General features: G+C 40.1%; 1 protein-coding gene across 8 annotated transcripts in view; it reads right to left on the reverse strand.

Annotated features, from left to right (window-relative positions):
* Positions 1–22,383, reverse strand: part of fam135a (family with sequence similarity 135 member A) — a 120,414-nt gene that overhangs the window by 73,905 nt on the left and 24,126 nt on the right. For 7 of the 8 annotated variants that reach the window (XR_011884553.1, XM_072250438.1, XM_072250432.1 and 4 more), the window contains exons 2-8: positions 15,904–15,997; positions 15,692–15,817; positions 15,234–15,313; positions 10,925–11,064; positions 7,791–7,861; positions 7,289–7,462; positions 2,484–2,610 (exon numbers count right to left, since the gene is read on the reverse strand). Coding sequence is in view for 7 of the 8 variants with exons in the window: in XM_072250438.1 (XP_072106539.1) it covers positions 2,484–2,610; positions 7,289–7,462; positions 7,791–7,861; positions 10,925–11,064; positions 15,234–15,313; positions 15,692–15,768 (669 nt within the window). In the remaining variant the exon portion in view is untranslated. Of the gene's footprint in view, positions 1–2,483; positions 2,611–7,288; positions 7,463–7,790; positions 7,862–10,924; positions 11,065–15,233; positions 15,314–15,691; positions 15,818–15,903; positions 15,998–22,383 lie in introns of those variants that run through there. The other variant, XM_072250461.1, reaches the window with a different exon arrangement.

The raw sequence follows: 22,383 nt of genomic DNA on the forward strand, positions 1-22,383 counted from the left end.
GTGGAAAAGAAACAATTAAGGTTTTAAAAAATGGAACCCCATTGGAAATTTTCTGAAACTTGCTATTTTCTATGTTACGTACCCCGTAACTGGGTTGCCAAACCAGCAGAAATGGACCACTTAGTTGGAGTCTGGATTACTGGAACTAAGAAAGTTTTATTAAAGAAATAAGTAACACAGTACTCTAATTGTAAGGATATAAATGCAACAGGTTAGCAATGATAAAACCACACATGTACACAAAACTAGGGTAATAGGAATCAAACAAGCTCTATCGCAGTCTAGGGGTAAAATGATCAGTCTCAAGTGACGCAGAGTTCAGTTCAGCTTAGTACAGTTCGCAGCAATCGCTGTTGTGCCGTTGGAGAGAGAGAGAGCGAATATGCAAATTCTGATTCAAACAGACCTTTGTTGTTCCTCGCAATTATCTTTCGGGCGAGCCCTTTTAATGTCTTCTGAGGTCACCGACTGTGACCCCTCTGTTCCGGATACGATCGTTCTTCCGCGGTAAACCCGGCACCCAGGCAAGGGCGGACACACACACCAGGTTCCCGCCAATCGTACCTTTTCACCCTGTGCATCTATGGTCGGTCCCATGACCAGATCTCCAAACTCTCACCAACTTGTGGGGGTACACCGCACTTCCAGGGTCTCGTTATCTCGTGATCTCGTGGTGTCTGTTGTGCCTTAGCGAACCTGTTCCTTTTATCCCCCTGCTGGGGTATCGCCTGTCCACCAAACTTCAAACAGTTCAGGTTCAAAGTAACCGGTCTGTCAATACTCGGAACTGTGTCTCTTTTCGTTAATCTCTCTCCTCTCTCATTAACATTTTGAATGCTTCTCCCTTTGTCTCTCTGATCTCGCTCATCAGCATCAATCTTCTGATAACTTGGTTTTTCGTCACATCTAATATCAGAAGGCTGTAGATGATCAGTCAAATGCATGGCTGACTTTGAAAGATATTTGGATACAAGACACTAAAAAACTGAGGACTGTGCAGGAAAGTGTACAAGTACAGGATCAGATGTGATGTCAGATTAGGATGCATGGTCAACTCCTATTTTTTATGTATGGGGGATGAATTTGAAACACACAAGCTTAGAGCTACCCACAGATCCATGATCAATGTTCGAAATAAACTTATTATCAGAATATGTACAGTTGTATAAGATGACGAGAGGCACTGATCGTGTGGATAGCCAGAGGCTTTTTCCCAGGGCTGAAATGGCTAACATGAGAGGGCACAGTTTAAAGGTACTTGGAAGTAGATACAGAGGAGATGTCAGGGGTAAGTTTTTCTCCCCCACAGAAAGTGGTGAGTGTTTGAAATGGGCTGCCGGCAATGGTAGTGGAGGCGGATACGATAGGGTCTTTTAAGAGACTCCTGGATAGGTACATGGAGCTTAGAAAAATAGAGGGCTATGGGTAACCCTAGGTAATTTCAAAAGTAAGTATGTATATGTTCGGCACAGCATTGTGGGCCGAAGGGCCTGTATTGTGCTGTAGGTTTTCTATGTTTCTAAGTCACCGTATACCACCTTAAGATTCATTTAGCACTCCTTATCCTGGAATATAACTACGCACAGGTATGTAAGCAACAGGCTTTTTAAAAAAAGACATCTGCTTGGCTATCCCACTTCTCAACATAGTACAAACCTCAGTTCTCCATGGATGATCCTGGAGGAATGAGACAATGCGCCAGGAAGTGCTGCTGAGCTGGTTACAAAAGAGAAATCTCCAATTTGGAAAGAGCTGCGCGGCCAAACTAAGAGAAGGGGAAACAGCAGCTTCTATGTCTTCCAACGGGAGGTGTTGAGAGAGACCATACAATTCTGGTAGTCTGTCAACAAATGATGCAGGAGCTGCCAGACCCAGCAATGCCCATACTCAACATGCTGACCAGGAACACACACAAAATGCTAGTAGAACACAAAAGGCCAGGCGGCATCTATAACAAGAGGTACAGTCAACATTTCAGGCTGAGGCCCTTTGTCAGGACCTTTTGTCCTGACCAGGATGTGCTCAAGCCCTGCATGTCAATGCTGAGAGTTGCCTTGCAAGTCCCACTCACAGGCAACCACAATAAATTGCCTCAGTGACTCATTCCACACTTAGCCAGGTGATGAGATCAATTTAACTGTTTCTTTACTGCAGGGGCATCAATGAAAGACAGAGCTTTCAACCAGATGCACAAGTAGCATGCAATAATATGAAGAACTGGAACTTGTAATGTGTTCCCTGTAGAATCACATCTATGTTCAAAATATCTTATACATCTATATACAAAATATTATAATGACTGCTCTTGGTGCTGATTTCATTAGCAATCTTATTCCTGGGAATTCATCCTGATTGCTAAGCAAGGTATCAGTTTATGGATCAAAATCTAGATTGCTTAGGAAGTCAAAGTGCTAAATTAACAATAACTCTATTCAACCATTATCTTAGTGTTGTCACAAACTGACATGATTATGTTAACTTACATCAGGTAATAATTGTTTTGTATAGTTGCTGCCAAAAACCACACACTCAAGAGATGGAATGGCATAATCTTTGCTTTGTGCTGGGGCATTCCTGTTTAACCAAGTGTTCTTCACTGGACGAGGAAAGCTAAATAGGAAACAAAAGTGTTGGTTCAGGTTATTGAGAAAGCACATGAAAGCGAAAGTTTAAATTCAGACCGAATTGTGAAAGTTAATACCAACGAATAGATTTCTGTAACCAATGCACTAAGCATTCCCAGAACAGCTATAATAAAAGCTAGATACAGTATACTGCAAGGCTCATTTTGTCCACAACATTGAGTCAATTTTTAGTTTAAGCATAAAGTGACTTTAATTTTTTCCACCCCAGATACCCTGGCAACCATAAATTCATCACGTTAATTGTGTCAAATTATATCTGATTTTATTACATTTCCAAAATAAAATTGAACCCTTTCTGTTTACAGTGATCTTTAGAATCTTCAAAGGAAAAACAAATTGTACAATAGAACTTGAATCCAAGTCTCAGAGAAAAATAAATATCTTGTTTTAAACAAAACATAATTGATTCTGAAGCAGACACACATTGTATCAAAAGGAACAGTAAGAAGCTAACATGTGCTGGAAATCTGGAGCAACTCAGGCAGTATCGATGGAGGGACATGGGCCGTTGATATTTGGAAGGAAGGAGGAGAGATAGCCAGCATAAAAACATGGGAGAAGGGTAGATCGAAGGGAGAAGAGGACAATAGGCATGTGAGGGAGAGGGAAGAGTGGGAATAATGTTAGAAGCTGGAGAGTGATTGGTATAAGTGACAAAGGGATGAAGAAGATGGACTCTGATAGGAAAGGACAGTGGACCAAGGAGGAAGGTGATACAGGTGAACCAGAGAGAGGAATGTGTGAATAATGTGCAGATCAAAAGAATGATGGATATTCACAGAATGGATCTATTCTCAGCCTACTGAAATTAGCTCTTTTCCTCTTGACTATCTTTTTTTTTTTAAACCATGGACTGCATTACCCCATATTGTTTTATCCATTCTAAACTGAGAAATTATGATTGCTGTCCACGAGATGCTTCCTCATTGACATATGCTCCATTTACACAGCTCATTTCCCAGTACACAAATGCCTTTTTTTTTTTGATGTGCCCAGAAACATACCGGTTGTGCAAGTTCTCCTGAACGATGTCAAAAACTCATTCCCTTATGTTACTGCAATCCTAGTGTATTTTTGGATCTGTTTTATCTCTAATGATTGTGACTATGGCTTTTACACACCTCTGCAATTCCACTTCAAATTTACTCCAAGATATCCTTCCCATTAACTGGTAGCCTTTAGAACAATTACACTAGTGCAATCACACCTCAATCGTTTCTTAATTCTAAGCAAGTAGGTTCTATTCTTGATTGTTCCAGGACATTTCGCTCGCTGGTATAGCCCATTCTATTCAATCAATATTACCATCCTTTTCTTTGCCAAATACCCTGAATGCATTGTTATCACAAATATTTAAAATACACTTCTGCCCTTTCCAAGCAAGCAGAATATCAATCTCATTTATTACTTTACAGCACTGATCACTTCTGGTCTGTGAATAAAAATGCAATACATCAACTCTTCCTCCATAAATTTTCTTGATTTTTTTTAAAAATGGCTCTCCTAACAAGCTTCTGTTCACCTTGCATGATCTTACTCCCTTTGGGCTGGCACTAATGATAGTCATACAGCTTGGAAGTGAATCCAACAAATCTATATTGACCACATATGCCCATTTACACTAATCTTATATCAATTTTATTGCTCCTGCATTTCCATCATCTTCTTCCAAATTCTCTTACTCACGCACACCCAAGGAACAATTTACAAAGATCAATTTAACCTTCCAATCTGTGTATCTTTAGGCTGTGCAAGGTAATAGAACACCAGCGCCATCATTATCTCTGAAAAAAACTTCAAAAATATTCACACCTACAATCTATTCCTCTATTTATTCACACAATCGAATGAAAAACATGTATTAAAGAATTCCTACATACAGTGCCTTGTAAAAGTATTCAGCAGCCAACCCTTTGTTCACATAAATGTGTATTACAACCAAGGATTTAGATCAATTTAACTGAGAATTTTTTGTGTGAATCGCCTCCACCTTTTTTTCAGAACCCAAAAAATCGTAAAGCATAAACTACTAAAATTTCAAAATTTAAAATGCCAGCAGTTCAAAAGTATTCATATCCCTTTACACAGTACTTAGTTGAACCACCTCTCACAGCTATTACATCCAGTAGTCTTTATGGATGATTTGCCAAGGTTGCTATGGCAGTGTCTTTCACTGTCTTGCTGAAAGACCAACTTCCTCCCCAGTTTAAGCCTTCCAGCAGAGTCTAACAGTTTTTAAATCCAGGATCTCTCTGTATTTAGCTGCATTCATTTGCCATCTATCCTGATCAGATCCCCATAGCATGGTGCTACTTCCACCATACTTTACAGTAGGGATGGCGTTACCCGGCTGATGTGCAACAACAGATTTAGGCCACACATACCACTTAGCATTGAGGCCCAAAAGTTCCACTTTGATCTCATCCGATCAGAAGACTTTCTTCCATCCCTTTACATAATCTTCTAAGTGATGCTTTGCAGAATCTTTGTGGGCAAAGATATGCTATTTTTCAGCCTGAGCTTCTTCCTTTCCACTCTTTCATAAGTACCGTTTTTTGTGCGAGGCCACTGACTTCCGCAGCTCACTCAGAGTGACTATTGGCGTCACAGCAGCCTCTTACAAGTGCCATTCTTCTCCAGCGACTACGTTTAGAAGGGCAGCCTGACCTAGGCAGTGCGGCTGTGGTTTCGTATTTTTTCCACTTTTTCCATGACGGATTGCACTGAGCTCCGAGGCACTGTTAGTGCTTTTGAGACTGTCTTGTATCCTTCCTCAGATTTGCGCTTCTCTATTATTATTTCCCTGACTTGTCTTAAATACTCATTTGTTTTCATTTTGGTTTGGTCTGTTGAAAATCTACCATACCATTGGACCTCAGAGATATCTTATGAATTCATTAAAATAGCTGATCTTCCAATTTCCTACATCAACAAACTGGGTGAGTTGATAAGGTAATATATAATATTGCATCTGAGGAAAGTTAGTGTAATAATTACAAAGGGGATGAACACCTTGCACAATGTTTTGTAGAGTAGCTCAAAAATCCCACTTCAATACATTTTAAATTTAGAAAATGAGACTGTAAAATGTGAAGATAGCTGTGGGAGCTGAGTATTTTTTCAAGGCACTGTAGGGATTACATTATCTTGATAGGCATTTTGATAATGACAAATACTGTTGTTTCTGAGACAACAGCAAGCAGACATAACCATGAACAATTTATTGTAATATTAAGCTTATGAGAAATAATCATATAATTTCAGTTCAAAGAATATATAGTGTGGATTCTGGTTAATTGGGCCATCTGTTAATCAGGGCAGCCGGTTATTTGGGGTGACTCTTAAAGAACAAAAATTAATCGAAAAAAGAGTCAGAATTATTTTCATTTACTTGGGACTCTATGAGGGATGATTGATAAGTTCATGGCCCAAGGTAGGAGGAGTCAATTTTAGAAAATCTACCACATTTATTTTTCAACATAGTCCCCTCCCACATGTGCACATTTAGTCCAGCGATCGTGGAGCATACGGATCCCTTCTTTGTAGAAGTGGTCCATGGCAAGGGTGATTGATAAGTTCGTGGCCTAAGGCAGAAGGAGATGAGTTATACAGCTCTCGTTACATGCACGCGCAGTTCAATTCCGAGTGAAAATGCAGAAAGTTCGAAGTTAATAACTCATTTCCTCCTGCCTTAGGCCACAAACTTATCAATCACCCCTGCTGTGGGCCACTTTCTGGAGGTCCAGGACGCCGACTTCTACAAAGAAGGGATCCCGTATGCTCCACGACTGCTGGATTAAGTGTGTAAATGTAGGAAAAATAAATGTGCTAGGTTTTCTAAAATTGACTTTTCCTACCTTAGGCCACAAAGTTATCAATCACCCCTCGTATGCCACTTAAATGGGGCAGGAGACTGTTGAACAGTTTCTAACTAGCTTCAGATGAGTGCAGTTGTGAGGCCATTAGACACCACACCGTGCTTACAACGAACTGTTTTTGAATCACGTCAGTTGCACGTGCTCGTGTTCAAAAAGCACTGATTTTAGTTACTGGTGGTTGATGAGAAATAAGCAGTAAGACTATTCTGACCTGTTTTGCTTAGCGTGGTTTCAAACATTCAGACTTGAAGATCCCAGAAACAGCCGGGAGTGAAAAATGAAATGACGTCACTACTTCAACAAGTTAGGAACTTGGAGAATCTGAAGGTGTTAACAATCATCTTGAATGTTACAATGAAAATGAACATTTGGAGGATGCAATCGTTGAATGCATTGTATGAAGGTAGTCCACAATCTACACTAGGTGTCTGTCATGATATTGTTCATCGACAGTCAATCAAAAGAAAGCTGCAGCATACACTGGATGAACTTCCCTGTTGATAACAATTTAGAACTAATGCACTGTTGGATAATACTGTAGTAGTACTGACAATGTTATAATTTGTTCAGTATTTCATTTAAATATATAATTTGTTAATCAGTTGAATGGTAGTTTGTCTTTTTTATACTTTTTTAAAAAACTATTTCCACGAAACTTCTGCTAATCGGGCAGCTGCTTAACTGAGGCAAAATGTAATGGTCCCAATTAACTAGAATTCTCTGTATTACCCTTTCTTCATTATTAATTTATGATTAAAGACTCACCTTATTAGAGGCTGATGAAGTGCAACCAAGGAGGCATGTATAGTAATTGATACAACAGAGAGGTGGAAATAATCAAACATTACATTGACATGGTGGTGAAGTCCTCGATGTAAATTGAAGTGCATCTTTAATGTCCGACTACTAATTAATTGTAGAGATTTCAGGTCATCAAATCTGGAAAACAATTTTTAAAAAAATCACCTTTTTATAAAGACCTCGATGGTACTGACTTAATGAAACATCTGTATAAATTATACAATAACTGAAGGAATACTTGGCATTCTGTTCTATGGGTTTGTTGATGCGGGTGATAGGTGTGTTTACTTCCCATATAAAAACGTTTGCCAAAGTTATTTCCAGTATATAGGACACTACTGAGACTTCATCTGGAGTACTGGAAACAGTACTGGTCTTTTTTAAAGAAAGGGTCATATTATATTAGCAGTTCAGAGAAGGTTTACAAGTCTAATTAAAAACTTGAAATATTTTAACGAGAACTTACGTAAAATCTTTATCGGTAAAGTTGAGATCTAAAGACAGTTGGAAATCCATCTCATTCAGGGATTCTTCAATCTAGACAAAAAATTAAATCATTTGACTTCCTAAAACATTTTAGAATTTTTATTTCTAACCAACTTCCAAAATAGCGAATACTGTGATCATATTTTGCATGTTAGTATTTAATATTAATGTAAATTGTACTTTCCATTAATTTATTCTCTTTCTAAAAGACCTAATGACCTTAATACTTCAAACTCATTACTGACAGAATTAAAACATGACACATTGCAAAATACTGTAAATATTTTTGCCCCAACTGGTCCATTCATGCATGATGAGAGTTGTGAAATTCTAAGCACATATAAGAATTTAAAGTCAGACTTAAAGCTTTCCACAATTTTACTATGCAGAATGCTGAGATTTTCCAACTTTGACGAAAATTTTGCCCATGGGTGGAACGCTTTCCACTTACAATTATTTTATTGACTTGCTTTTCTTAAAAAAAAATATTCACCATCTAGTCACCCTTGCACCCCTATTGTACTCTATCTCCTTGTTTCTCTTTCAAAATTAAAAAAAAAATCTCAAATGTAATAATCTTCACCAGTCACATATCTATCTCTTAATCAATCACCTCTGACCCATTTTATTATTCTTCTCAGGTTTTGTATCATCTGCAAATTTCAAAACTACCTCTCAAAATCAGGTACAATATCTTACTGCATACAAATTCTGTTCATTAATTCTCTCAACCTCCTAACCTTTCTCAATTCCGCACACACACATTTATCTCATATGCTTCTATACTCAAGCGTTCCACAATGTACTAAGTTATGCAATGGCGTCTGAACATCCACATATTATTATCTATCGGACTGTCCATATTTTCTTAGAGAGCCATAGAGCATGGAACAGTCCTGGTTCATCAAGTCCATGCCAAACAATAAGCAATCATTTACACCAATCCTCCAGGAATCTTATTTTAGTTTCAGTGCATTTGCAGCAGCTGTTCTCACCTCCCCAGAAACTTGCTCTCACGTACTCACTTGGAGCAATTTTTATTAGGCAATTAATCTACCATCCCATAAATCTTTGGGATGTTGGAGGAAACCCATGTACTCACAGGGAGAACATGCCAATTCTAGACAATTAAACCTGAGTTGATGGAGCTGAAAAACAGTTGCTACCAGAGGGACGGATATACCGAGAGACTGCAGCTGGTTGAAAACATGATAGGGCAATATTGATGGGGCAGAGCAATATTTGGAGCCACTGGGCAGGATCTTGTAGAGGTTGATTGCAGGGAGAGGAGTATCTGCCGAATGAGAGGCTTATAAAAATATGATGTGAAGAATTCATGGTGTGCACATTCCTGTTAGGGTAAATGTAAAGGCTGGTACACTTACTGGCTGAGAAAAGATATTCTGGCTCTGACTTAAAAAAAGCGTGTATAAGCAATTGGGAACTAGTGAATCACTTGATGACGAGTGTAGAAGTTCATTTAATAGAGAAGTTAGGTCAAAAAGCTATGAGGGGGTTCTGGAAGCCAAAATGAGGCAAAAATCCCTAGGGATTTAATTGGTATATTATGAGTAAAAAGGTGGCTGGTAGAGAATAGGTTTCATTTAAGGTCAGTATGACCACATGTTTGTGGAACTGAAGGAAATGGAAAAGACTTTTAATTAATACTTCTCTTTAGTTTTCACTAGAGAAAGTGACGGAAGATAAGCAAATGTGGAAAATGAATGGTGATGCTTTGGACAACTTAAAATTAGGGAAGAGGTATTGGAGGCCTTAAAGTATATTAAGGTAGATAAATTCCTAGGACTTAAAGTACAGCATTCTAGACCTTAACCTGATGTATTCTTGGATCTTCTGGGATGCGAGAAAAAAAAATCCTGGAGGTCCCTACTGAAATTTTTGCTTCATCTTTGGCCACAGGCGAGGCTCCAGAAGAGTACAGAGTTGCTAATGTGATACAATTATTTAAAAATGGTAGTAAAAATAAGTCAGGAAATTTCAGGCCACTGAGTCTGACGTCAGTGGTGAGTGAATTGCTGGAAAGGATTCTGAAAGCCAGGATCTACCAACATTTGGAAAGACAGGGTCTGATTTGGGACAGTCAGCATGGCTTTGTGCTTAGGAAGTCATATCTGACAATTCTCTTAGTTCATACGCTAGTGGATGTTGTCTATGTGGTCCCTCATGGCAAGCTAGTTGTACCACTATGTTTGCTTTTCTACATTAAATAATTTAAGAATTTAATCAGGATGAAAGTTAATCAACCCTTCTTGGTTGCTTCCCTCATAATGATTAATTTTCCAAGTCAGAACTGATTTGATCCATGACAGTTTATTCTCACCTACTGCAAAGTTGGATGCTTGATAGATGGTCCTGCATAATGTAATGGCTCCGTCTGTTTAAGTAGACAATGGATGCGCCCGGTTTCGGGGCGCAGACCTGGGCAATGAATATGGAGATCCTGGGCTGCCCAGACATCAAGATCCCCCTCTCGGCCTCGCAGATGTAGTGCAAAGGAATGCAAAGCAGTTTGGACTACTTCCGTGAGGCACCAGCTTGGCAGCAGGAGCTGCCGGGAGGTGACGTGATACGTCATCCAACTGCCTTTGGGGCTCCACTCCAGATTTGTATAGGGTTTACTCCTAAGCCTTCTCTTCTCCTGAAGATACCCACAAGGCAGTGGGATCCTTAACCCCGGATAGGGGCCCATACCGGGTACTGTCAACCGGAGCCAGCTGAGCCTGGGACTCCTGTAAGGCAGGGTCGTCACGCACTGTAGTAGTGACATATGGAGCCACTACCCACTACCCCGCATAGACCCCAGCTTAATACCATCTCTATGTTCCATGGCTGAATGGTTTAAAGTACACTTAAGACAAAGCTTTTGCTTAACATAGTTAGAACTAATGTCTGAAGTCTTAATAACCTTCATGTATTTTCTGCTTAATGGCTTAAATGACATACTTCGATTTTCTACATTTAAGGAATAATATAAATACAAGTGCTGGACAAGATCACAAGTTGATAATACTCTAGCTAATACTTATGAAATATCAACTTTGATATTCTGATTTAAAATTTGAAATATAATTTGAAATTAAATGGATTGTTTACCTTTCTGCTATCAAGCAACATTTTAACTTTCAGGAGTAATATATCATTAACAATAATCTCTTCATTTTTATAAAGAATCTGAAAAGTTTTACTGCAGGCTGTACAATCTTGAACAGAAGCAGGAAAGGCAAGTTCAGAACCTAGAAAAGGAAATAAAAAGTACATCCACCATTAAATGTAACTAAGTATTATGATACTGTTCAAACAGTCTCTATATATTAAATAGGAATTTTTATTTGACAGTATTTTAAAACAATAGAGCATACCAGAAGTGTGGAATGCTGCAATTTTGTTTTAGAGATATACATTTACAGTACATTTCCTAATCATGAGTGCGTATCAATGCTTCCTCTACAGTAGGAATTCTGCAGATGCTGGAAATTCAAGCAACACACATAAAAGTTGCTGGTGAACGCAGCAGGACAGGCAACATCTCTAGGAAGAGGTGCAGTCGACATTTCAGGCCGAGCCCCTTCGTCCTGAGTTAGTCCTGACGAAGGGTCTCGGCCTGAAACGTCGACTGCACCTCTTCCTAGAGATGCTGCCTGGCCTGCTGTGTTCACCAGCAACTTTTATGTGTGTTGCCTCCTCTACAGTATTCCTTTCAAATGTTGATAAACAGCAGCTGCTTTAAGCACAATATTTTACAATGGTCATGACATGGAGAGGATAATATAAAGTATAAGAACAGAACAGGAAGAAGCTCTTTCTGTCAGCGAGGGAAGAGATTGCTGAGCCTCTGGCTAGGATCTTTATGTCCTCATTGTCTACGGGAATGGTACCGGAGGATTGGAGAGAGGGGAATGTTGTTCCCTTGTTCAAAAAAGGTAGTAGGGATAGTCCGGGTAATTATAGACCAGTGAGCCTTACATCTGTGGTGGGAAAGCTGTTGGAAAAGACTCTTAAAGAGATAGGATCCGTGGGCATTTAGAGAATCATGGTCTGATCAGGGACAGTCAGCATGGCTTTGTGAAGGGCAGATCGTGTCTAACAAGCCTGATAAAGTTCTTTGAGGAGGTGACCAGGCATATAGATGCAGTGGATGTGATCTACATGGATTATAGTAAGGCATTTGACAAGGTTCCACACGGTAGGCTTATTCAGAAAGTCAGAAGGCATGGGATCCAGGGAAGTTTGGCCAGGTGGATTCAGAATTAGCTTGCCTGAAGAAGGCAGAGGGTCGTGGTGGAGGGAGTATATTCAGATTGGAGGGCTGTGACTAGTGGTGTCCTACAAGGATCTGTTCTGGGACCTCTACTTCTCGTGATTTTTATTAACGACCTGGATGTGGGGGTAGAAGGGTGGGTTGGCAAGTTTGCAGATGACACAAAGGTTGGTGGTGCTGTAGATAGTGTTGAGGATTGTCGAAGATTGCAGAGAGACTTTGATAGAATGCAAAAGTGGGCTGAGAAGTCGCAGATGAAGTTCAACCCAGAGAAGGGTGAGGTGGTACACTTTGGAAGGACAAACTCCAAGGCAAAGTACAAAGTAAATGTCAGGATACTTGGTAGTGTGGAGGAGCAGAGGGATCTGGGGGTACATGTCCACAGATCCCTGAAAGTTGCCTCACAGGTAGATAGGGTAGTTAAGAAAGCTTATGGGGTGTTAGTTTTCATAAGTTGAGGGATAGAGTTTAAGAGTTGCGATGTAATGATTCAGCTCTGTAAAACTCTGGTTAGACCACACTTGGAGTACTGTGTCCAATTCTGGTCGCCTCATTATAGGAAGGATGTGGTAGTATTGGAAAGGGCACAGAGGAGATTTACCAGGATGCTGCCTGGTTTAGAGAGTATGCATTATGATCAGAGATTAAGGGAGCTAGGGCTTTACTCTTTTGGAGAGTAGGAGGATGAAAGGAGACATGATAGAGGTGTACAAGATATTAAGAAGAATAGTGGATAGATGGAGTACAACCCAGATAAGTGTGAGGTGATTCATTTTGGCAGGTCAAATATGATGGCAGAATATAGTATTAATGGTTAGACTCCTGGCAATGTGGAGGATCAGAGGGATTTTGGGGTCCGAGTCCATAGGACACTCAAAGCTGCTGTGCAGGTTGACTCTGTGGCTAAGAAAACATACGGTGCATTGACCTTCATCAATCATGGGATTGAGTTTAGGAGCCAAGAGGTCAGACCCCACTTGGAGTACTGTGCTCAGTTCTGGATGCCTCACTATAGTAAGGATGTGGAAACCATAGAAAGGGAGCAGAGGAGATTTACAAGGATGTTGCCTGGATTGGGGAGCATGCCTTATGAGAATAGGTTGAGTGAACTCAGCCTCTTTTCCTTGGAGCAATGGAGGATGAGAGGTGACCTGATAGAGGTGTATAAGATGATGAGAGGCACTGATCGTGTGGACAGTCAGAGGCTTTTTCCCAGGGCTGAAATGTCTAGCACAAGAGGATACAGTTTTAAGGTGCTTGGAAGTAGGTACAGAGGAGATGTCAGGGTTAAGTAGAGAGTCGTGAGTGTGTGGAATAGGTTGCCGGCGACGGTGGTGGAGGCAGATACGACAGGGTCTTATAAGAGACTCCTGGACAGATACATAGAGCTCAGAAAAATAGAGGGCTATGGGTAACCCAAGGTAATTTCTAAGGTAAGAACATGTTCTGCACAGCTTTGTGGGCCCAAGGTCATGTATTGTGCTGTAGGTTTTCAATGTTTCTAAAACACTCTAGGATATGGGTGGCAGAGCTATGAATGAGTTGATTTCAAGATTATAACTATTTAGCAATATACCTTGATTCTCTGAATATATTTCATCACATGTGAGACACAAACCAAGTGAATGACTGAATAATTAACAACTAACTGAGTTGTAATAATACTAAAATGGTTCAGTACCATGAGGGACAAATACATAAAAAGATCTACAGGGATTTAAATATCTACTTTTCCCCAACCAACAAATCACAAATTCTGTAGACACTGGAAATCTTAAGCAACACACACAAAATGCTCAGCAAATCAGGCATTATCTATAAAAATAAATAAAATTATTAGCAAATGTGCAACCACGAGAAAACAAAATTGGGGACCTGAGAGCATAATTGCTGTATTGGAGGGATTTGAAGGATTGTTATGTTCTATGTCTGTATGAGACATGACTTTCTCCCAGCACACCAGATACAGTGATCAGGCCAGAAGGCTTCTCAGTTTAGAGAACGGATTGAACTGCTGATTCGGAAAAGGCAAAAGATGGAGGAGTGTGTTTCATGATAAACTCTTGCTGGTGCTCCAACATGGCAGTTTTCACAAACTCGTGTCGAACAAACCTTGAACACGCCTATTGATCTTATGTCGCCTATTCTATTTACCTAGAGAGTTCTCCTCCGTAATCCTGACCGTAGTTTACATACCACCAGCGGCCAGCTATAACCAAGCACTTGAGATACTGCATGATGCCGTCTCCAAACAAGAAACAGTTTATCCTAATGCATTTCAACCATAGTCAGAGACTTAGACTAGACTTGTTTGAAGAAAACCCTGCTCAATTACCATCAGCATATAACCTGCAGCATCAGACGTCCCAACCCACTAGACCACTGCTACGTTAAGATAAGGAATCTTATGCAATCAACTATTGTGTGTTTTATGTTTGTAATTAATTTAGATCACCTTGTAAAGCAGTTTGTTTTCTGCTCTGAATTCTTGTGTCTCCGTAAGTTCAAAGTCATGGTATTACCGCCTGAGAATTACACATTTGTCAATCATGTCTAAAATTATTCAAATACTACAAGGATAATCATCATTTAAAAAAAAATAAATTAATGAACTTATTGTGAGTGTCGAATCAGCATGACACCCTGAAATCTGTTACCCTGACTTAACAACACGAGAAAGGAAATTTTGGACCAAAAAGGTACTGAGATGTTAACAAGTCTAGGGCAAAGTCCCAGGAGTTTCTTTGACCTTGGAAGATAGGATGTCATGTCAAGCCAATATATTGCTTTGTTGCAAGGATTAAACCATTTTAAACACTTCAATCATCATTTCCAATTTGAAAATCTGTAAGCTGTTTAACTAAGACAATATGTATTTAGCTTTGAATATTCATAGAAGAAAGTAATCAAACAAATTCTTGACAGTTCACACAAATCAACACTAGTCTAACAACCAAGTCCTGATAATGGGTCTCAGCCCAAAATGTTGACTGTTTATTCCTCTTCATGGATGCTGCCTTACCTGCCGAGTTCCTCCTGCAGTTTATTGGTGTTACTCTGGATTTCCTGTATCTGCAGAATCTCGAGTTTATCACCAACAGTATGGCTGTTCCTAAATAATAAAATGGCTTTCATTTTCCTTACCTGCTGGATTCAGTAGACTTGCCTCCAACTTATGAGGAACTCTGGGAGGCAACTTCATTGTTGCACGTATCTGGTAAAACCTGCAGATGTAAATATATCAATGTATTATGATTTTAAGAAGAAAACAGAGAACACAAATTGGAATGATCAAATGGCAGAGCAGGCCCGATAAGACAAATGGCACAATTCTGCACTTGCTTTATGGTCTAATAAACTTAGTATATACTGACTTTGACTTTATGACCGCTTCAGATTTTACCTCATTAAACATTGGGTAGACAACAGATATTTTAACTAATTCTAGCACCACTGCAACAGACTATATTTAACTTGATTTTTAATCAAACTATCTCATAACTGCTTTCTACAATAATCAACTCATTTTAATAGAATTTTAAAACGAACAAACATTTCGTACTATCCAGTGTGCAAAAAGAAGTTGTTTGAAGAGTAATTACCCTCTCTGGAAAAGGTCCACATTATAAAACTTGTGTAATTCAACAGAGAATTCCACTGTTGCTTGCACCTCCGTCATCTTTTTATTTTAGAAAATTCCAAAACATTTAGGACAGCACCATGATTATCTATAAAAAAGCAACAATTTTGATTACCAATGAAAAAAAACAACAAAATTCAGGCATCAAGAATATAATTCTAATATTAAATTTACCTTGGTTTAGTCACTTTTGGGGTATCATGAACATTGCCAACAATTTTTTTCTTTTTGGTGCTTCATGATTGCTGTTTTAAGCACATTACAAAATCTGGAACACAATAAATGTGATAATGATTAAATCTGTAGAATGATCTTCAACCAGAAGCTAAAGACAGTCTATGAATATTTTTGTACATAATGAATTAAAGGGTTCATATAACAGAAAGTTAAAGAAATTCCTGCTTGATTCTCATTAGCTTGCTGGAAGATACACCAAAGTTATTTGATTATCAGCTGACACTGTACTCAACTATGAAAAGAAAGTTTCAGAGTCCAATATGCAAATTCAATTAAAATTCATCGAAGAATATGATGGTAAAATATAATGCTTTATATTCTTAAATGAGCAGAATTAAACTGACATTCATTTTCAGATTTCCAGTATCTGCAGCATTTTGCTTCTCAATATGGTTTTAAGAATCAGCAACACACTCATTAGGCTTGGAAAGCAGTTATTTAAAAAAAATAACACGAGTGGGTGTACATCACCTGTTAACTTTTAAACAAACATATCAGATTTGTATTTTAAACACACAGCAAAATAATGTTTCAAGGAAAGATTAAGAGAACATACGCATGAAAAACTCCAAATGCACAAAAAAATTAACAAGTGCAAGAAACAATATAGCCCACACAAAATTCTGGAGAAACTCAACAGGTCAGGCAGCATCTATGGAGAGGAATAAACAGTCAATGTCTTGGGCCAAGACCCTTCATGAGGACTGAAAAGAAAAGGGGAAGAAACCAGAATAAGGTCAGAGGGAGGGGAAGGTAGCAGGTGATATGTAAGTAAGAAACTGGGAGGAGGTAAGTGGAGAATGCAAAGGGAAGAAGCAAAAGGAATCTGATAGGACAGTGGACCATGGGAGAAAGGGAAGCAGGAGGGGCACAAGAGGTAGGTGAGGAAAAGAGTAAATGTGGTGCCAGAATGGGGAATGGAAAAAGAGAGAAGGGGGACTTATCAGAAGTTAGAGAAATCTATGTTCATACCGTCAGATGGCAGGCTACACAGAAGGAATCTGAGGTGTTGCTCCTACAACCAGAGAGTGGCATCATTGTGGCAGTAGAGGAGGCTATGTACCAACATGTGTGGAATGGGAATGGACAATGTAATTAAAATGATTGTACCTGGGAAATTCTGCCAGTTGCAGAAGGTGCTCAACAAAGCAGTCCTTGAATCTACATTGGATATCACCAACGTACAGGAGTCCACACTGGGAGTGCCAGATATAGTAGATGACCCCAACAGACTCGCAGGTGAAATGTTGTCTGACCCGGAAAGACAGTTTGGGGCTCTGAATTGTGGTACGGGGGAGGTAAGTGGGCAGGTGTCGCACTTGTCTCACTTGCAGGTTTAAGTGCCAAGAAGATCAGTGGGATGGGACAAGTGAAAAGGGAGTCACAGAGAGAACGGTCCCCATGGAAAGCAGCGAGTGGGAGGGAGGTAATGACGTGTTTAATGGTAGGATCCTGTTGAAGATGGTGGAAGTTGTGGAATGACATGCAGGATGTGGAATCTCATGGAGTGATAGGTATTCTAGCTTCTTTTCCCTTCCTTTCCAGTCCCCCTGAAGTGTCTTGGCCCAAAACACGTTATTGCTAAACCTTTTATTTTTCTCCGTAGATGCTGCCTGACCTGCTGAGTTCCTCCAGCACTTTGTATGTACTACTCTGGATTTCCAGCATCGGTAGATCTTGAATTCGAGAAGCAATGTATATGATCAAGATAGGATATGTATATAAGAGCAAGTGTTTGTAAAACACTAAACAAATGTGGCAAACTAACAGAATTAGCAATGAAAAGTTGTTACAAGAAAGAATAAAACAAGAAAATATATTGCAAAGGAATTTCATTAAAAAATCTAAGAAACAGGAGCAGCAGGCCAATGTACCAGTTCAGTCTGCTACATCATTCAATGACTACTTACACCACTGTCTCTGGCAGTGCATTCCAAGTACTCACCACTGAGAAGAGCTCCCCTCAGATCCCGAATAATCTCTTTACCCTTATCCTAAATTTATGTCATTTACTTCTAGTCACCTCTGATAAAGGAATATCTATACCCCTCATAATTTGATATGGCTCAATCGTATCCCATTTTAACTCCTTCTGCTCTAAGAAAAACAAACCTAGCGCCGGCTGGTGGCGCAATGACATCGGCGCTGGATCCGGGAGCGGAGGTTGCCGGGTCCGAAACCAGTCGGGTCTGCTCCCGAGAATGCTTTCCAACCGTGGCGGGTTGAGTGTTGAGATCACAACTCGATCTCGTAAACTAAAAGGGAAAAATACTGCGAAAATGTCTGTGTGAGGAGTGGCGCGCCACAGTCTGTCTCGCTCTGCGCCTTGTAAAAGCTAAAAAAACGACATCATCACGGACGCACAGACGCGCATGCACGCAGGCACATGCCAAAAAAAAAAGAAAGAAAGAAAGAAAGACAAACCCTGCTTCTTGAGTTTTCCCTCCAAATGCTACATTCCAGGCAACATCCTGGTGAACTGCAATTGGTTGGTTCTGCTTGACAGGTCACCTCATTCCCACGTTTGATACCAGATACCTGAAACAAGCTCCTTCATGGGAAGTAAACAGCAAAGAGGAAACAGGATGTCCTTAAAGCACCCCCTTGAGAAATGCAACATCCACAGTGACTCTTGGCCCCTGGTCACTCAAGCAGAAAAAGCGCATTTTGGCTGCCATTGAGAACCTCTAGTCTAGTTATTAGAACATACACAAGTCAATCATAAATCCCAAGATGAAATTGCCACCTCACAAACTGAGAAAGAAAAACTATTAATCTTAAAGTTGTATAAACTTCAGCAAAACCAGCCAGATCTTTTATAGACAAAGTTAACTGAAATTACTTAATATGACATTGAGTTTAGAAGGCTGCAACATGCAGAGATGATGAGGCTGATTTAGAGTCATAAAAATGTACAGCACAGAAACAGGCCTTTCAGCCTACCTACTCCATGCTAAACTTAATGTTTTCACCTTTCATCATTCACCCCTGACCTCTGGTTGTAGTCCCACCCAACATCATTAGAAAAAGCCTGCTTGCGTTTTCCTATCTCTACCCCTCAAGCTTCCATAAAATAACTGTTTTTCTCTTTACTGATAGTCTAATCTGCCAGATGCTACCCTCAGCTCTGACCTTGATATCACAGAATTATATATTTGTTTGTTTTCTCTCATATCCCACAGTGAACCATCAACCATATTATGTCACATGCATGTCACATGCATTTACTTTGTACTATCCAGAGCAATGCCCCCCCAACACCATCACCCTATCTGTAACTTAAAACTAACTTGTTTTCTTCCTTTTGCTGTTCTAATGAAAACCACAGAACCATAGAAACTACAGCACAGAAACAGGCCTTTTGGCCCTTCTTGGCTGTGCCGAACCATTTTCTGCCTAGTCCCACTGACCTGTACACGGACCATATCCCTCCATACACCTCCCATCCATGTATCTGTCCAATTTATTCTTAAATGTTACAAAAGAACCCGCATTTACCACCTCGTCTGGCAGCTCATTCCATACTCCCACCACTCTGTGTGTGAAGAAGCCCCCCCTAATGTTCCCTTTAAACTTTTCCCCCCTCACCCTTAACCCATGTCCTCTGGGTTTTTTTCTCCCCTTGCCTCAGTGGAAAAAGCCTGCTTGCATTCATTCTATCTATACCCGTCATAATTTTATATACCTCTATCAAATCTCCCCTCATTCTTCTACGCTCCAGGGAATAAAGTCCTAACCTATTCAACCTTTCTCTGTAACTGAGTTTCTCAAGTCCCGGCAACAACCTTGTAAACCTTCTCTGCACTCTTTCAACCTTATTTATATCCTTCCTGTAATTTGGTGACCAAAACTGAACACAATACTCCAAATTCGGCCTCACCAATGCCTTATACAACCTCATCATAACATTCCAGCTCTTATACTCAATACTTCGATTAAAGGCCAATGTACCAAAAGCACTCTTTACGACCCTATCTACCTGTGACGCCACTTTTAGGGAATTTTGTATCTGTATTCCCAGATCCCTCTGTTCCACTGCACTCCTCAGTGCCTTACCATTAACCCTGTATGTTCTACCTTGGTTTGTCCTTCCAACGTGCAATACCTCACACTTGTCTGCATTAAATTCCATCTGCCATTTTTCAACCCATTTTTTCCAGCTGGTCCAAGTCCCTCTGCAGTCTCTGAAAACCTTCCTCGCTGTCTACTACACCTCCAATCTTTGTATCATCAGCAAATTTGCTGATCCAATTTACCACATTATCATCCAGATCATTGATATAGATGACAAATAACAATGGACCCAGCACTGATCCCTGTGGCACACCACTAGTCACAGGCCTCCACTCGGAGAAGCAATTCTCTACTACCACTCTTTGGCTTCTTCCATTGAGCCAATGTCTAATCCAATTTACCACCTCTCCATGTATACCAAGCGACTGAATTTTCCTAACTAACCTCCCATGCGGAACTTTGTCAAAGGCCTTACTGAAGTCCATGTAGACAATATCCACTGCCTTCCCTTCATCCACTTTCCTGGTAACCTCCTCGAAAAACTCCAATAGATTGGTCAAACATGACCTGCCACGTACAAAGCCATGTTGACTCTCCCTAATAAGTCCCTGTCTATCCAAATGCTTGTAGATTCTGTCTCTTAGTACTCCCTCCAATAACTTACCTACTACCGACGTTAAACTTACCGGCCTATAATTTCCCGGATTACTTTTCGATCCTTCTTTAAACAACGGAACAACATGAGCCACTCTCCAATCCTCCGGCACCTCACCTGTAGACAGCGATATTTTAAATATTTCTGCCAGGGCCCCTGCAATTTCAACACCAGTCTCCTTCAAGGTCCGAGGGAACACCCTGTCAGGTCCCGGGGATTTATCCACTTTAATTTTCCTCAAGACAGCAAGCACCTCCTCCTTTTCGATCTGTACAGTTTCCATGATCTTACTACTTGTTTCCCCTAATTCCATAGACTTCATGCCAGTTTCCTTAGTAAATACAGATACAAAAAACCTATTTAAGATCTCCCCCATTTCCTTTGGTTCCACACATAGGCGACCACTCTGATCTTCAAGAGGACCAATTTTATCCCTTACAATCCTTTTGCTCTTAATATACCTGTAAAAGCTCTTTGGATTATCCTTCACTTTGACTGCCAAGGCAACCTCATGTCTTCTTTTAGCACTCCTGATTTCTTTCTTAAGTATTTTCTTGCACTTCTTATACTCCTCAAGCACCTTATTTACTCCCTTCTACCTATACATGTCATACAACTCCCTCTTCTTCTTTATCAGAGTTGCAATATCCCTTGAGAACCAAGGTTCCTTATTCCTATTCACTTTGCCTTTAATCCTGACAGGAACATACCAATTCTGCGCTCTCAAAATTTCTCCTTTGAAGTCTTCCCACTTACCGATCACATCCTTGCCAGAGAACAACCTGTCCCAATCCACACTTTTTAGATCCTTTCTCATTTCTTCAAATTTGGCCTTCTTCCAGTTAAGAACCTCAAAAGTGAAACTAATGGTGTTATGATCACTGGAACCAAAGTGCTCCCCTACACAGACTTCCGTCACTTGTCCTAACTCATTTCCTAACAGAAGATCCAATATTGCATCCCTTCTAGTTGGTCCCTCTATATATTGATTTAGAAAACTTTCCTGAACATGTTTTACAAACTCTAAACCATCTAGACCCCTAACAGTATGGGAGTCCCAATCAATATACGGAAAATTAAAATCCCCTACCACCACAACTTTATGTTTCCTGCAGTTGCTTGCTATTTCCCTGCAGATTTGCTCTTCCAATTCTCGTTGACTATTCGGTGGTCTGTAATACAATCCCATTAATGAGGCCGTACCTTTCCTGTTTCTCAGCTCCACCCATAAGGACTCAGTAGACAAGCCCTCTAATCTGTCCTGCCTGAGCACTGCTGTAATATTTTCCCTAACAAGCAATGCTACTCCCCCACCTTTCATTCCTCTGCCTCGATCACATCTGAAACATCGGAACCCTGGAATATTAAGCTGCCAGTCCTGCCCCTCCTGTAGCCAAGTTTCACTAATTGTTATAACGTCATAATTCCACGTGTCAATCCACGCCCTCAACTCATCCGCCTTCCCCGCAATACTCCTAGCATTGAAATATATTCATCTCAGAAGATTTTTACCACCATTCACAACCTTTCTATTAGCGGATTTGCTTGAACTTTTAACATCATTTATTTTCACCCCAGCCACACTGTCAGCTGTGGTACTCTAGTTCCCATCCCCCTGCAAATCTAGTTTAAAGCCTCCCCAATAGCACTAACAAACTTCCCTGAAAGAATATTGGTCCCCCTGTAGTTCAAGTGTAACCCGTCTCTCTTGTACAGGTCCCACCTGCCCCAGAAGAGGTCCCAATGAT

This window comes from Mobula birostris, chromosome 2, assembly GCF_030028105.1.
Source record: "Mobula birostris isolate sMobBir1 chromosome 2, sMobBir1.hap1, whole genome shotgun sequence".
Taxonomy (NCBI): domain Eukaryota; kingdom Metazoa; phylum Chordata; class Chondrichthyes; order Myliobatiformes; family Myliobatidae; genus Mobula; species Mobula birostris.